Source organism: Staurois parvus, unplaced genomic scaffold (assembly GCF_062004578.1).
Source record: "Staurois parvus isolate SC_StPar_1 unplaced genomic scaffold, SC_StPar_1.0 ptg000599l, whole genome shotgun sequence".
Taxonomy (NCBI): domain Eukaryota; kingdom Metazoa; phylum Chordata; class Amphibia; order Anura; family Ranidae; genus Staurois; species Staurois parvus.
In genome coordinates this window covers 64,281-81,287 of record NW_028318395.1, presented here as the reverse complement: position 1 = coordinate 81,287, position 17,007 = coordinate 64,281, and the positions used below count along the sequence as shown (strand labels likewise).

The 17,007-nt window shown below is 42.0% G+C and overlaps 2 protein-coding genes across 2 annotated transcripts in view; one reads left to right on the top strand and one right to left on the bottom strand.

The window, feature by feature from the left end:
• The window catches only part of LOC149449853 (uncharacterized), a 114,631-nt gene extending 108,966 nt beyond the window's left edge, over window positions 1–5,665 (top strand). Inside the window, exons 12-13 of the mRNA XM_089692659.1 lie at window positions 4,588–4,683; window positions 4,787–5,665. Coding sequence (XP_089548785.1) covers window positions 4,588–4,683; window positions 4,787–4,927 — 237 coding nt within the window. The 3' untranslated portion in view covers window positions 4,928–5,665. The remainder of the gene's footprint in view (window positions 1–4,587; window positions 4,684–4,786) is intronic.
• A 7,271-nt stretch (window positions 5,666–12,936) lies between these two features.
• Window positions 12,937–17,007, bottom strand: part of LOC149449852 (zinc finger protein 277-like) — a 64,651-nt gene continuing 60,580 nt past the window's right edge. Inside the window, exon 10 of the mRNA XM_089692683.1 lies at window positions 12,937–14,086. Coding sequence (XP_089548809.1) covers window positions 13,906–14,086 — 181 coding nt within the window. The 3' untranslated portion in view covers window positions 12,937–13,905. The remainder of the gene's footprint in view (window positions 14,087–17,007) is intronic.

Below are 17,007 nucleotides of genomic sequence, written 5' to 3'. Positions count from 1 at the left end.
ACACTGACAGGTACAAAAGGATCACAAACCAACTCCTTTTTGGGCCAGTATGGCGCTATGAAAATCACCAGGAAGTCCTCCAGGGTGATCTTCCAAACATCCTGCAGAAGAATTGCAAGTGGAGAAAATGCATAAGCTAGACTGAAGTTCCAACTCTGCGTCAAAGCATCTGCCCCTAGGGCTCCCTTTAGAGACTCTCTCTATAAAGAAAAGAAGTCCTGGAGGAGACAAACAGATCCACCTCTGGAACACCCCACTGATTCATGATCTGTGCAAAAACCGCTGCATTCAGCTCCCATGTTGAGAAAATCGGCAATAATATTATCTGACCCCCTGAGATGGACCGCTCTAAGAGACTTCATACAACCCTGTGCCCAAAACAGAATTTCCAGAGCTAGGGCAAGTAATTTCGGAGATCTTGTGCTGCCCTGACAATTTAAATAACTCACTGTTGTGACATTGTCTGAAAAAACGAACATGTCCTGATTGCGGATGGAATCTGAGAAGGCCCTTAGAGCCAAACCTACCGCTAATAGTTCTCTGAAATTGGAGGAAGCAGCCTCTAGATCCAACTCCCAAGTTCCCTGAGTGTAGTAAGGACCCAAATTAGCTCCCCAACCTCAGGAGCTGGTGTCCATAGTTACTCTTATTGGGTTCTTCTGAGCCCAGGGCTGACCCCCAGATAAATTTTGTTGTTCTACTCACTAATCTAACCCAAAAGAATCGTCCTGTGGAAGATTTACTACTCTGTCTAGAATAGCATGATTGTGATCCCAGGAGGCTAGCAAAAAGGCTTTCAGCTTTCTTGAGTAAAGCTGGGACCAAGGGATGCTCGGACTGGCTGTCGTCATTAACCCAAGAAGCTGCATAATCTTTCTGAAGGATGCCAGGGAAATCGAAATCTGGGAAACAGAGTCTATCTGGTAACCTAAAAACCGTTTGAGAAGGATTCAGGTTAGACTTCTTTTGGTTTATTAACCAACCCAAAGAAGCCAGCTCTGTGAGAACTAGATTCAGATGCGATTCCAGTTTTGCTTTTGTGGGTGCAAAAATGAATAAATCGTCCAGATAGGGAATAATAGCCATGCTCTGCTTGCGCAGGATAGCCATGACATCCACTAAAACTTTTGTGAACACTCTTGGAGCTGAAACCATGACAATTGGTAGTGCCTGAAATTGCCAGTGTTGTACTGCCTTCTCTGAAAGAGTTGCAAATCTCAGAAATTTCTGGTGATCTTGATGAATAGGAACATGGAGGTAGGTATCCTGCAGATCCAGAGAGGCCATGAAGACCCCCTGGAAAAGTGGATTCCTTACAGTAAAAATACTCTCTATTCGAAATCTTTTGTAAACGCTTTCTTACCAGAAAAACATGAGAATAGTAACCCTGGTATTGAAAATCTAGTGGAACAGGAATGCTTGCCCCTTGAGAAGCCAACTGTGAAAATCTCCACAAGGGCTTCTGACCGTTCTCTGTCTTCGGCGGTTTGGTTACCAAAAATAGTCGGGGCAAAGGAGAAGCAAATTCTAATTTGTATTCCTCTCTTATAATCTGAAGAACAAATGGACTTACCTCCCTTTGTTCCAAAATGTGCTAAAAAATGAATAATCTGCCCCCCACCTGGGGCCTGGCTTCACTTGTCGGTTTTGGGAGCGGGGTCTCTAGAAGTAAACAAGTCTCCCCCTCCCTTCCTTTTCATTTGGTCATGTCAAAAGCCGAATTCTTTCTTCCCACCTGAGACTTCTTGGGGTCAAACCGACCCTTCATTTGCTTACCCCGAAAGGATCCTTTGGTACGAAAATTATTTCCTTTCACCAGAAATTGGCCACCCTTTTCCGAAGAATGAGAAAGTATAGTATGGAGACCTCAGCAAAATAATAGGTTGCCCTCAAACATCAAACCACAAAGTGTGGACTTAGAAGATAAGTCTCCGTCCCAAGCCTTAATCCAAATGGCCCTACAGGCAGAGTTCAAAAGAGCGATGGCTCTGGCAGTGGCTCTAAAACCTTCTGCCGCCACATCTACTATAAAGGCTACCAATTTAGAAATAAGGGGCAGAGCCTCCCTAACCTGGGCCATAAGCATATCTGCACAACGTCATCCAACTTGTCAACCCAAAGATCTAGGTTTCTGGCGAGACAAGTGGAGGCTAAAGCTTGTCCAAGGGCAAAAGCCAAAGCATCCCAGGCCTTTTTAATAGGGATTCAGCTTTTCTATCCATCTGGTCCTTAATAACTCCAGCGTCTTCAAAGGACAATCAGCATCTTTGGAAACCTGTGAAAGAGGGACATTCAGCCTAGGACATTTAAAGAAGATTTTCTCCTCAGAGCCAAACAGAAACCTCGGTTTATGCACTCTGGAAAGAAACTAGATCTTTCCACTCTAAGGATCATATCTCTTAAGGGATTTGTGTATTGTAAAAATTCTATTCTCTTTCTTTCTTTCCTGCAGACCCCTATATATCATATCCTGAACAGACTGAGGGGTATTTCCTCCTCAATCTGTTCGGAAGTATAAATCCCTAGAGCCCTAGGAAGAAAAAAGCGAGAGAGAGTACACCACAGTATATTGGCCCTTCTCATTTGTCCTCCCCTATCCCCCTCAACCTCCCTACTACAGGTGCCAGAAATCCCTACCTCAGCTCTGAATCCATCAGAGGAGGTGCCTGGCTGAGTGACCGTCCTAGGCTTGGAGGGCATCCGATTTTGGCTCCGCAACCTCTCCTCCTTTGAGAAGATGAGGGCCTCCGTGCTGCAGGACACAGGATTTCTGAGGCCACAGCCGCTCACTACCAAGTCCAGCACTCTGTGTCTCTATAGCCTTCTTGTATTTTAAAAAATGGCACCTCAGCTTGGACTAGAGGGCCAGAAGTGCATCACCGCTCCACACCGGAAGTGCTGGCACCACCATCTTCGTATACCGCTCAGCAACAGAAGTGCCAGCGCCGCTATCTTGGAACCCCCCAGCCACCAGAAGTGACGCCATCTTGGAGGGACCCAGGAGAGGAACCACATGGTCCAGACACAGGCAAGCCAGGACAGAAGGGCAGCTCACCCCCACCCAGTTCCTGCAGACCTCCCCCCCACTCCGATTCATCGTACAATGAAAGGGCCAAAAAAGGATCTTCTGGAGTTGGTCCTCAAGCTAGAAGGCAGGAGCAAGATCCAGGTAGCACAAAAAATGAAGATCTCCTTTGGTGTGACTGTACAGAATCATCCCCTGTGACACTACCCACAGGCAGGACTCCCAGGACAAGAGAGGAAAGGCAGGCAATGACAATTACCCACACCAACAGAAAAACAAAAAACCTAGGGATGTGACCTAGAAGTCAGAAACACAATAATACTGAGGACGAGGGGGAGGGAGAGCCTTTTAAATTGTGTCACTATTGTGTTTACTGTAGGGGAGGAGCCAGTATCTCTCATAACCGTCCTGGAAGACACTTTGGGACATTTTTTATTTTATTTAAAACTTTTTTTTTTATCAACTTGGTAATATGCATGACAGGTCCTCTTTATGGAGAGAGCTGGGGTCTATTAGACCCCAGATGTCTCCTTTGCCCTCTAAAGCATCTGAGCAAACTGAGATCGGTTTGATCAGGTGCTAATATAAGCCGGTAACGGCTTGTAAACAAAGAGCCAAATCTCACAGAGAGGGAGGAACAATGTCAGTTCCTTTCCCTCTGTTCATTGCAGCCAGCGCTGACCGTTGGAGCACTCTCGGGCTCTCTTATGGGACAGGCGAGCCCAGGAAAGGGGGGCACCCCCTTCTACCGCCTGTAGAAGTGATCAAGGGGGCTGTATAGCCACTCAAATCACTTCTACAATAAAGAACATTGCTAGCTGAAAATTTTGATACTAGGATGATGCCTGTAGCTGCAGTCATCATCCCAGTATCACCACTTAACCGCTTCTCACTGGGTTGACATCATATGACATCTTGGAGTCTAAGAGTAATGTCATAAGTGTGCAACTCATTTCATTGACATACAGGCCAAATGCACTTGTCAAATTATGAATCTCACCAGCATCTCAAGCTGAAGCCATGATGATAAACAGCGACCCAAATGTTTTCACTCAAAATGCAAACATTTTTCTATTTAAATCCCATGTGAAAAAAATGTGTGACTGAAATAATTGATAGATAGATAGAACCCTAAAAGTTATAAAAGAGTTCTTAATGTAAAACTGGAATTCTAGTGAAAAGATTTCTAGCAACCATCACTCTGTAACTTTGGTGTGGAGGCCTTTCAACACATTGACAGGATAATGCAGAAGCTGTCAACAAGTATAGAGGTAGTACTGGGCTTACTTATTAGAACACCCAGCATGCTCTAAAACACTGTATTGTGGAAGCAACTTGTATTTAAATGTTTATATGTTAAATACGGATTTCTTACAAATATGTAGAGAGGGAAAAGTAAAACAAAACTGACCAATTACAGTAGTTTACCTTTAGTTAAATTTAGTTCACTAAATTTAAGACATGTTTTAATAAAATGTTTTCCATACATAATCTCGTCAGTAATAAGTAAGGGAAATGTAAGACTATACATTTTTAACTGTGCATTATCTGCTGTTTGACAGGTCTTTACAGCATTAAAGACAAACTCCATGCATGTTCCCTATAGAAACTCCAAACTCACCCATCTCCTGCAACCATCTCTTAGTGGCCACGCCAAGGTACAATATCTCAGATATTATTTGGCACTGCAAATGAGTAATACATTTTCAATTTTACATTTTGTACTTACTGCTACCACTTTTTTTTTTTGTTTTTTTTTAGGCTTGTGTTTTTGTTAACATTAGTCCTGATGTAAAAGATATTGGAGAAACAATTAGCTCTCTTCAGTTTGGCTCATCCATTCAGCAGATAGCACTTGGCAAGCCTACCCCTCATATTTTGAACGTGAAGACTGGGCAATGATGAAGCCTTATCAAGGGATGTTTACTACTTGCTAAATTATATACTTTATTTGGAAGCTAAACCACAAATAATCAATAGGTACTGTGCATGTAGCTAAATGAACTACACGGAATGAGGTGATGAATCCAATAAAAGATGCTTTACCAAACATCATAAAACAGGGATATTTAGGTTTTCCTTTTTGACTGAGTGATCAGACAAAGGCTATAGTGGCAACTCTGAAATAGGGAATTGATCTATACTAGCCATGATAAACCATACATTTATTAAGAGTTAGTTATGTTTGTTTTCCCCAACCTTTTCCCCTCCCTGTTCTCCATCGCCTGATTTCTGTTTTTGGATTGGCACACTATGTACTTTGTGCACCTATTTCACAGCATGTTAAATCGCATTGTACTGGTACTTTCTGCTGATTGTTCTTGTACTCTCCAAATTAAAAGTAATAAAAATTTAAAGATTAAAAAAAAATATAGTTGCATGAACAAATCCTTAACAGTTTTAGTAAATTCATTTTCACACAAAGTGCTTGGAGTATAACTGTCAGAAAGTGTGAACCAGAGAAAGCTATATACATTGAATAATTAGTATGGTAGGAAGTATTTCAATAGTAATTTTTATTTAATGGCTTCCAGACCGACTGCCCGCACTGTACTGTGGACGGGCACCCTGTGCAGGCACAGCTACTTACTGGTACATTGTTGCCTGCAAATACACCCTGTTCCAAATTATTATGCAAATTCTATTTAAGTGTCACAAAGATTAAAATATTTTGTTTTTCAGTTTAACTCATGGATGGCATTGTGTCCCAGGGCTCTTTTGATCACTGAAAACAATCTCGGACACCTGTGATAATTAGATTGGCAGGTGGGCCCAATTTAAGGAAAAACTTCTAAATGAGGGTGTTCCACATTATTAAGCAGAGCACCATTTTCAAGCAATATGGGGAAGAAAAAGGATCTCTCTGCTACTGAAAAGAGTGAAATAGTTCAATGCCTTGGACCAGGTATGAAAACATTAGATATTTCACGAAAACTTAAGCGTGATCATCGCACTATTAAGAGATTTGTGGCTGATTCAGAGCACAGACGGGTTCGTGCAGATAAAGGCACATTGAGGAAGATTTCTGCCAGATCCATGCATCGGATCAAGAGAGCAGCTGCTAAAATACCATTACATAGAAGCAAACATCAAGGTGTAGAGTCCTCCAGAGTCTTGCAACTGTGCATAAACCTATTCGGCCACCACTAACCAATGCTCACAAGCAGAAACGGCTGCATTGGGCAGAAAAATACATGAAGACTAATTTTCAAACAGTTCTATTCACTGATGAGTGCCGTGCAACCCTGGATGGTCCAGATGGATGGAGTAGTGGATGGTTGGTGGACGGCCACCCTGTTCCAACAAGGCTGCGACATCAGCAAGGCGGTGGTGGAGTCATATTTTGGGAACAGAGCTGGTTGGCCACTTTAGGGTCCCCGAAGGTGTAAAGATGACCTCTGCAAAGTATGTGGATTTTATGACTGACCACTTTCTTCCCTGCTACAGAAGGAAGAACTATGCTTTCCGTAATAAAATCATCTTTATGCATGACAATGCACCATCTCATGCTGCAAAGAATACCTCTGCATCAATGGCTGCTATGGGGATAAAAGGAGAGAAAGTCACGATGTGGCCTCCATCCTCCCCTGACCTTAATCCTATTGAGAACCTCTGGAGCATCCTCAAGCAAAAGATCTATGAGGGTGGGAGGCAGTTTACATCCAAAACAGCAGCTCTGGGAGGCTATTCTGACATCTTGCATCCATTGCACTTGTGAGTTTTTGGACAGTTTCTGCTTGAATTTGCAAGACTTGTGAAGCTGCTATCAAATAAGGGGTCCTATGTTAAAATGTAACGTGACCTGTTAAAATGTTTAAAAAGTTAAAATATTGTTAAAAGTTTAATTGAAATAGCTTTTGATTTCAGTAAATATGCTGCAAACACAACAAATGACAATTTTCAGTTCTTTACAACCTATAAAGTGCTTTGAAACTTACTGTGCGTAATAATTTGGAACAGTGCATTGTTATGTTTAAAAAAAAAATACTGCTATCATTAGGAGGTTTGTTCAATAAAATTTGAATTGTACTCTTAATAGTTGATAACATGACAATTATGCTGACTGTTATTTACATCAATTATTTAGGTAAATGAGAAAAATATAATTTGCATAATAATTTGGAACAGGGTGTGTGTGTATATTGTGACAGTATGAATGGCAAGGTGATGGATGGCCGCTATGTGTCACCTCGCATGAGGTCATACTTTGAAGTTTAGGTGGAGTCCACTCCGAGTTTTTGGGGTCACAATGGCAGAGGTGGTTCCGGAACGGAGTTTGTGCTCCACTGGTGACCACCAACAGGTAGTATAAATAAAGCAAGGCTGGAGCAAGGAAGTCGCTTGTGTGGCCCGGGACTCAGAGAACCATTCTGAGAGAGCTGTGCTTGGAAGTGATTGTTATACCACAAGAGACAAGGTTTGCTTATGGTTTTGTTGGTGACAGGGAGAAGCCCTTCACCAGTAAGAGAGGGAAAGCTCTATGTTTAGTTAGTGCCTGGATGGCAATGGTTTATTATGCTGTTTTGTTTGTTTCTGATATTTTTTGCAAACCTGTGAATAAAAACTGAGAACCAGTCAGAGTCTACCTGTTTTCCCAGGTAAGGTGAACCCCCCCACCGGAGCTAACCCATATATATATATATATATATATATATATATATATATATATATATACATACATACATACATACATACATACATACATACACACACACACACACACACAGATATATACAGAATGAGGAAAAGAAGTATTTGAACACCCTGCGATTTTGCAAGTTCTCCCACTTAGAAATCATGGAGGGGTCTGAAATTCACATTGTGGGTGCATTCCCACTCTGAGAGACAGAATTTTAAAAAAAATTCAGGAAATCACATTGTATGATTTTTAAAGAATTTAGTTGTCTTGCACTGCTGAACATAAGTATTTGAACACCTAAGAAACAGCAAGAATTCTGGCTCTCAAAGACCTGTTACTGTGCCTTTAAAAAGTCCACCTCTATTCCACTCATTAATCTAACTTAGTAGCACCTGTCTGAGCTCTTTAAAGACACCTGTCCACTCCACAGCCAGTCAGACACCAACTACTACCATGGGCAAGACCAAAGAGCTGTCAAAAGACACCACAGACAAAATTGTGGACCTCCACAAGGCTGGATAGGGCTACGGGACAATTGCAAAGCAGCTTGGTGAAAATAGATCAACTGTTGGAGCAATTGTTAGAAAATGGAAGAGGCTAAAGACGACTGTCAGTCTCCCTCGGACTGGGGCTCCATGCAAGATCTCACCTTGTGGGGTATCACTGATAAGAAAGGTGAGGAATAAGCCCAGAACTACAAGGGAGGAGCTGGTCAATGACATGAAGAGAGCTGGGACCACAGTTTCAAAGGTCACTGTCGGTAGAACACTACGCCGTCATGGTTTCAAATCATGCATTGCACTGAAGGTTCCCCTGCTCAAGTCATCACATGTCCAGGCCCGTCTGAAGTTTGCCAATGACCATCTGGATGATCCAGAGGAGGCATGGGAGAAAATCATGTGGTCAGATGAGACCAAAGTAGAACTTTTTAGTCTAAACTTCACTCGTCGTGTTTGGGAGAAAAAGAAGGATGAGTTGCATCCCAAGAACACCATCCCTACTGTGAAGCATGGGGGTGGTAACATCATGCTTTGGGGGTACTTTTCTGCGAAGGGGACAGGATGACTGCACTGTATTAAGGAGAGGATGAATGGGGCCATTGAATGTGAGATTTTGAGCAACAACCTCCTTCCCTCAGTCAGAGCATTGAAGATGGGTCGTGGCTGGGCCTTCTAACAAACAACGACCCGAAGCACACAGCCAGGATAACCAAGGAGTGGCTCCGTAAGAAGCATATCAAGGTTCTGGAGTGGCCTAGCCAGTCTCCAGACCTAAATCCAATACAACATCTTTGGAGGGAGCTGAAACTCCGTGTTGCTCGGCGACAGCCCCGAAACCTGACAGATCTAGAGGAGATCTGTGTGGAGGAGTGGGCCAAAATCCCTGTTGCAGTGTGTGCAAACCTGGTCAAGAACTACAGGAAACGTTTGACCTCTGTAATTGCAAACAAAGGCTTCTGTACTAAATATTAACACTGATTTTTTTCAGGTGTTCACATACTTATGTTCAGCAGTGCAAGACAAATAAATTCTTTAAAAATCATACAATGTGATTTCCTGAATTTTTTTTTAAAATTCTGTCTCTCAGAGTGGGAATGCACCCACAATGTGAATTTCAGACCCCTCCATGATTTCTAAGTAGGAGAACTTCTGTTCCTCACTGTATATATATATATATATATATATATATATATATATATATACACACATATACAGTGGGGCAAAAAAGTATTTAGTCAGCCACCAATTGTGCAAGTTCTCCCACTTACAAAGATGAGAGAGGCCTGTAATTGGCATCATAGGTAGACCTCAACTATGAGAGACAAAATGAGAAAAAAAATCCAGACAATCACATTGGCTGATTTGGAAAAAATTTATTTGCAAAATATGGTGGAAAATAAGTATTTGGTCAATATCAAAAGTTCACCTCAATACTTTGTTATATATCCTTTGTTGGCAATGACAGAGGTCAAACGTTTCCTGTAAGTCTTCACAAGGTTGGCACACACTGTTGCTGGTATGTTGGCCCATTCTCCATGCAGATCTCCTCTAGAGCAGTGATGTTTTGGGGCTGTCGCTGGGCAACACGGACTTTCAACTCCCTCCAAAGGTTTTCTATGGGGTTGAGATCTGGAGACTGGCTAGGCCACTCCAGGACCTTGAAATGCTTCTTAGGAAGCCACTCTTTCGTTGCCCGGGCGGTATGTTTGGGATCATTGTCATGTTGGAAGACCCAGCCACGTTTCATCTTCAATGCCCTTGCTGATTGAAGGAGGTTTGCACTCAAAATCTCACGATACATGGCCCCATTCATTCTGACCTGTACATGGATCAGTCGTCCTGGTCCCTTTGTGGAGAAACAGGCCCAAAGCATGATGTTGCCACCCCCATGCTTCACAGTAGGTATGGTGTTCTTTGGATGCAACTCAGCATTCTCTCTCCTCCAAACACGACAAGTTTTGTTTCTACCAAACAGTTCTATTTTGGTTTCATCTGATCATATGACATTCTCCCAATCCTCTTCTGGATCATCCAAATGCTCTCTAGCAAACTTCAGACGGGCCTGGACATGTACTGGCTTAAGCAGGGGGACACGTCTGGCACTGCAGGATCTGAGTCCCTTGTGGCGTAGTGTGTTACTGATGGTAGCCTTTGTTACGTTGGTCCCAGCTCTCTGCAGGTCATTCACTAGGTCCCCCCGTGTGGTCCTAGGATTTTTGCTCACCGTTCTTGTGATCATTTTGACCCCACGGGGTGAGATCTTGCGTGGAGCCCCAGATCGAGGGAGATTATCAGTGGTCTTGTATGTCTTCCATTTTCTAATTATTGCTCCCACAGTTGATTTGTTCACACCAAGCTGCTTGCCTATTGCAGATTCAGTCTTCCCAGCCTGGTGCAGGTCTACAATTTTGTTTCTGGTGTCCTTCGACAGCTCTTTGGTCTTCACCATAGTGGAGTTTGGAGTGTGACTGTTTGAGGTTGTGGACAGGTGTCTTTTATACTGATAACAAGTTCAAACAGCTGCCATTGATACAGGTAATGAGTGCAGGACAGAGGAGCCTCTTAAAGAAGAACGTACAGGTCTGTGAGAGCCAGAAATCTTGCTTGTTTGTAGGTGACCAAATACTTATTTTCCACCATAATTTGCAAATAAATTCTTTCCAGATCAGCCAATGTGATTGTCTGGATTTGTTTTCTCATTTTGTCTCTCATAGTTGAGGTCTACCCATGATGCCAATTACAGGCCTCTCTCATCTTTGTAAGTGGGAGAACTTGCACAATTGGTGGCTGACTAAATACTTTTTTGTCCCACTGTATATGGCAAATGCACACAAAGAGATCTCTTAGTAAAAGCAGCACACTTTACACACATTACATCATAGTTAGGCACATATTTAACCCCTTGATTGCCCTAGATGTTAACCCCTTTCCAGTCAGTCTCATAACTACAGTGACAGTGTATAGTATTATCACTGATCACTGTATCAATGTCACTGGTGATGTCAATAGCATTTAATCAGTTCCCCTCAGCATCAGTTAGTGTCAGATTCTCTGCCGCACTATCCCACAGTCCCATTATGTCGCTGATCACTGCCATTAGTAGTATTAAAAAAAAAAAAAAAAGTTCCAACACAGTGAAGAAAATAAGTATTTGATCCCCTGCCGATTTTGAATGTTCACTCAGAAATGATCAGTCTAAAAATCGAATGGTAGGTGTATTGTAACACAGAGACAGAATAGCAACAAAAAATTCAAAAGAAATGCATGTCTAACAAATTATGCACTGATTTTCATGTTCATGAGGGAAATAAGTATTTGATCCCCTTCACAAAACATGACTTGGTACTTGGTGGCAAATCCCTTGTTGGCATTCACAGAGGTCAGACGTTTCCTGTAGTTGGCCACCAGGTTTGCACACATTTTAGGAGGGATTTTAGCCCACTCCTCTTGGCAGATCCTCTCCAAGTCATTAAGGTTTGGTGGCTGACGTTTGGCAACTTGAACTTTCAGCTCCCTCTACAGATTTTCAATCGGATTAGGGTCTGGAGATGGGCTAGGCCACTCCAGGACCTTAATGTGCTTCTTCTTGAACCACTCCTTTGTTGCCTTGGCCGTGTGTCTTGGATCATTGTCATGCTGGAACACCCATTCATGACCCATTTTCAATGCCCTGGCTGAGGGAAAAAGGTTCTCGCCCAAGATTTGACGGTGCATTGCCCCGTCCATTGTCCCTTTGATGCAGTGCAGTTGTCCTGTCCCCTTAGCAAAAAAACACCCCCAAAGCAGAATGTTTCGACCACCATGTTTGACAGTTGGGATGGTGTTCTTGGGGTCATAGGCAGCATTCCTCCTCCTTCAAACACGTTACGTTGATGCCAAAGAGCTCGATTTTGGTCTCATCTGACCACAACACTTTCAACCAGTCCTCCTCTGCATTATTCAGATGTTCAGTGGCAAACTTCAAACGGGCCTGGACATGTGCTTTCTTGAGCAAAGGGACCTTGCGGGCACTGCAGGATTTCAATCATTGTCGGCGTAGTGTGTTATCAATTGTTTTCTTGGTGACTGTGGTCCCAGCTGCCTGGAGATCATTGACAAGATCCTCACGTGTAGTTCTGGAATGATTCCTCACTGTTCTCATGATCACTGACACTCCACGCGGTGAGATCTTGCACGGTGCACCAGACCTAGGGAGACTGACAGTAGTTTTGTGTTTCTTCCATATGCGAATGATTGCACCAACTGTTGTCACCTTCTCACCAAGCTGCTTGGCGATAGTTTGGTAGCCAAGTCCAGCCTTGTGTAGGTCTACAATCTTGTCCCTGACATCCTTGGACAGCTCTTTGATCTTTGCCATGGTGGAGAGTTTGGAATCTGATGGTTTGATTTCTCCTGTGGACAGGTGTCTTTTATACAGGTAACAAAATGAGACTAGCAGCACTCCCTTTAGGAGACTGCTTCTAATCTCAGCTTATTACCTGTATGAAAGACTGCTGGTAGCCAGAAATCCTGCTGAATGATAGGGGGTCAAATACTTATTTCCCTCATGAACATGCAAATCAGTGCATCATTTGTTAGACATGCATTTCTTTGGAATTTTTTGTTGCTATTCTGTCTCAGTGTTACAATACACATACCATTCGATTTTTAGACTGATCATTTCTTTGCGAGTGGGCAAGCATTCAAAATCAGCAGGGGATCAAATACTTATTTCCGTCACTGTATATCCCATCGATTGTAGATGCTCTAACTTTCATGCAAACCAATCAATATACACTTTTTGGGATTTTTTTATTTTTTACCAAAGACATTTAGCAGAATACATTTTGGTCAAAATGTATGAAGACATTTGAATTTTAAATTTTTTGCATTGGGTAGGTTTTATAGCAGAAAGTAAATGTATTGTTTTTTTTTTATTTTCGTTTATATATCACAAGGAACAAACCCAGGAGGTGATCAAATACCACCAAAAGAAAGCTCTATTTGTGTGAAAGAAAATTGCCAATTAAAGTAGCATAGTGGCGAATAGCAAAACATGGCCTGGTTGTGAAGGGGGTAAAATGTTCTGGAGCTTGAGAATCTCAGCTGTTTTTTTTCCTAAACCTTTCCTATACAGAAATTTATCTGAGCAAAAACATTGGGCTGAAATAGAATTAGGAGCATACTCATTTTCTTTCTAAAATCCATATACAACTCAGAAGGCCAGTAATACTGTCTGAGCAGCATTCTCATGGAACTGTTCTATAATAGCATACATAACAGACTCCTGTACATTAGAAATAACTATGCCTCGCTGCTAAAGCTGGAAAACCTTTCCTTTATTAGGAAATTTAAGAAAATATTTATTATATCAAAAGGGTATTAGCATGTTCTGTGTCCTGTTTAATTTAAACAAGAATTAGAAGACATTTAATTAGTACAATAAAGGAACTTGTGCAATGAAAGATGGAATTCACTTGTTTAAATTGTGTGACAGGTATTCTGACAGCTATGAAAACTGTTCCCTTTGTGGCAGATACCTACTCAGTACAGACGCTGTTTCCAAAAAAAAAAAAAAAAAAAGAAGAGCTTTCAAATAAAGACATCTACAAAGTCTGTATAAAAGTGAACACCTGCAAGCCTGCAAGTACCACGTGATCATTCTTTTTTGTAATACAGAGATGCTTCCTGTTTAGTTAGTTCCATTTAATGGAATTCTGATAAAATGAGAAGCATAAATACAGGGTTATCTTATTCCACATTTATCTCCTTAAGACATTGTCCTGTAATAGCTGGTTAAGTACACTCGTCTTTTTTAGTGCTTCAAGCCTTGAAAGATCTTCTCCAATAACCGGGAGCTCATCATTCTGTGCTGCTGTCTCCTCCTCACTGTCAGACAATGTACACAAGAGGGAATCATTTTCATAAGTGGGAAAGTAATACCTGCCAACAAACCAGAAATAGGTTACTTATATGTCATTCCACTGATATAAGTAATCTAAGAGAGAGTTTCTTTAAAGTGTATGTTACCCTAATTATTTTGTTTTCTATAGCCATCTTCACATATGTGTATTTTATAAATCAAAGTCTCTATCATGTTCATGTACTTATTCCATCTGAAGTACCTAGTTGATCCTGACAGTTACCTTTCTTCCTTGTTCTAAACTAACCATGCATGCACAGATAAGCTTATGTGCTCAATTGCATAATTTGGCTGGTCATTTAGAGTTACAGGACACTGCGCAGACTCACGGCATGTCTGTATTGGATAGATTTGTTCAGCCGCCACAGCCCCCAACCAATCACACCCTGCCTCTTGAACACACTCCCTGTTAAGCACAGTCTGCATCTTGCCTCAGGCTGAACAGACAATGGAATACAGGCACAATGCGGGTTATTTACTAAAATTGGAGAGTGCAAAATCTGGTGCAAGTCTGCATAGAAACCAATCAGCTTCCAGCTTTTATTGTCAAAGCTTAATTGAACAAGCTGAAGTTAGAAGTTGATTGACCACCATGCACAGCTGCACCAGATTCTGAGTGCACCAGTTTTAGTAATTCTACCCCAATGTGTCTGCTCAGTGTTCTGTAACCCCACCCCCCAATATCAGGAAGAAGAGTTACATGGTGAAATTATGTAACCTTATACAAAAAGGTAAGCAGCATTTCTAAAACCAACAAAAGGAGTTAGGGTGCCTGCATAGTTAAGACTATATTAGAAGGTGTCTATAACATTGTATGTTCTCAACTCCTTTAAAGAGGTCAGTTACTTGGTTCCATTTCAAAATTAAGCATCATTCAGTTCTTCAGTAAACTGGCCACATCACTGAATCAGATAAGACCTACATACAACACTACAACATACTTTTCAACATCACTATTTGGGCACTGTTGGCTTGCACCAAAAGTATTATTGCCCAAAGCTAAGTATTGGGCTATAGTTTGAATCAGGGATCTCTAAACTATGGCCCATTGGCCACATCCGCCCAGGTACAAGATTTCATCTGGCCCGCAGCTGATGTGCACAGATTGGGGATACAGATCAGTTGGTCTCTGCTGATGGGGACCCAGATGTAAGGGTGTCCATCAAAGCAACGGCTTCTCCTCCTGTCAATTCCTTGCCTTCTCTTAACTGAGGCACAAGATCTTAGCTGCTGTGCACACCACCTTTCCTGTTTGTCAGGAAGTAATCGATTGATGGATGGTCCTATGTTCCCTTTGACAGGCAGCTAGTGGATCAAGTTGGGATCCTGCTATAGGTACCCCCTGTGAAGAATGGTATAAACCCTGAGGCCTCTCTGGGAACTAACCACAAGGGTCCTTCATTTACAGGACATCTGCAGCCTTATGCAGAAATTCCTTTTGTTTTTTTCCTTTACTTCTACTCCAAATAAATATTCCTCAGCAGAGAAGACAAGGGTTAGGGGCAGGTTGGTGGATTCGTAGAACCGTGTGTTGCAGAACTAGGTAGGCAGGTGTGCAGTGTTGTCTATCACTCTAGGTACACTGATTGGTGAAAGAATCATTTTTTAGGTAGGGTGCTTTTTCACCAGTTAAGTTATAAGATACCCTCGGCCTACCTATTCCCTCACTTTTAAGGGTTCTGTTCACCTAATATACCTTTCCCTTCAGAATGCCTTCAATGATTGGTTCCCCTGGCATCCCTCTATGCTTGGGAAATTTTTCTTTAGTCTATCCATTGGGATGCTATGTTGTGAGGGCCCCCACAATTTTTCTATCTTTTAACAGAATCAGGGTATAAGGTTCCATAATGAGGAAAGGGCTGTACAGTCTAGGAACCAATCCTAACTTTAAGAGAACAAGGCTTAGGCCTTCTCCCCTTTATTTTTGACTGGTTGGACTTAAACTTCTCTGTGGACTTCTGCTGTCCACACTTACCTAGAGGGATTTTTTTTTGTCTTGAGTGAGCCCAGTGAATTATTTTCTTCTATTGACCTAATAGCTGTTGATTTATTCTACTCTCATTTTGGTAGTGTGTTTTTTCCCACTTGTTATCTTAGTGAATTGCCTGTCTCTCCAGTTTCACTGGCAGGGGTCCAATTTTCTTTCAAGGAGGAGCCTCTCCTTGACAGTGTTTTTCCTTTTCTACTCTGAAATATCTAGTTGGTTTTGTTCATAGTGAAAGCTCCTCTGCATTTGCAGAAGTTTCCTCCCCATTTAGTTTGCTCAAGAGTTGGATTACTCATACACCTCTTAAATGCAACCCAAAGAGAGCTATCAGTGGATGTTGCCTACCCCTAAGCTGGACTGCTTTGGGTGTCCTGACTGTATGATATTTTGAATTCCAGTGTTCTTCAGTGGATAAAGAAAATATGATTTTGTTCTGTAGTATCAAGTCTACTGGGGGACATATTGGCTTTATATACTGCTTGTTCAACCAAAAACCCTGGGCTTCCAAATCCCCCAAACCTGTAGACAAGTCCTGTTTAGCATGAAGGGATACCCAAACTTTCCATATTGGGAATGTAAGCTAAACTTTGCGGACAACTGGACAGACAGCATCTCAGATGTCTGAGTACAAGAAGTGGTTTCTAAAGGTTAGACACTAGGGGGTTTATTTACTAAAGCTGGAGAGTCCAAAATCAGACTCCCTTCTGCATAGAAACCAATCAGCTTCTAACCTCAGCTTGTTCAATGAAGCTTTGGCAATGAAACCTGGAAGCTGATTGGTTTCTATGCAGAAGTGAGTCTGATTTTGCACTCTCCAGCTTTAGTAAATAAACCCCTAGAGGTCTGGTTTAAGCCCCCCAAGGCTTCATGTCTTCCAACTTTCCTGTGTCACCACACAGGTTAGCAGAGTTCCATGCAGCCCATGCAAGTCTTCTTGATCAAAGGGTTATTACC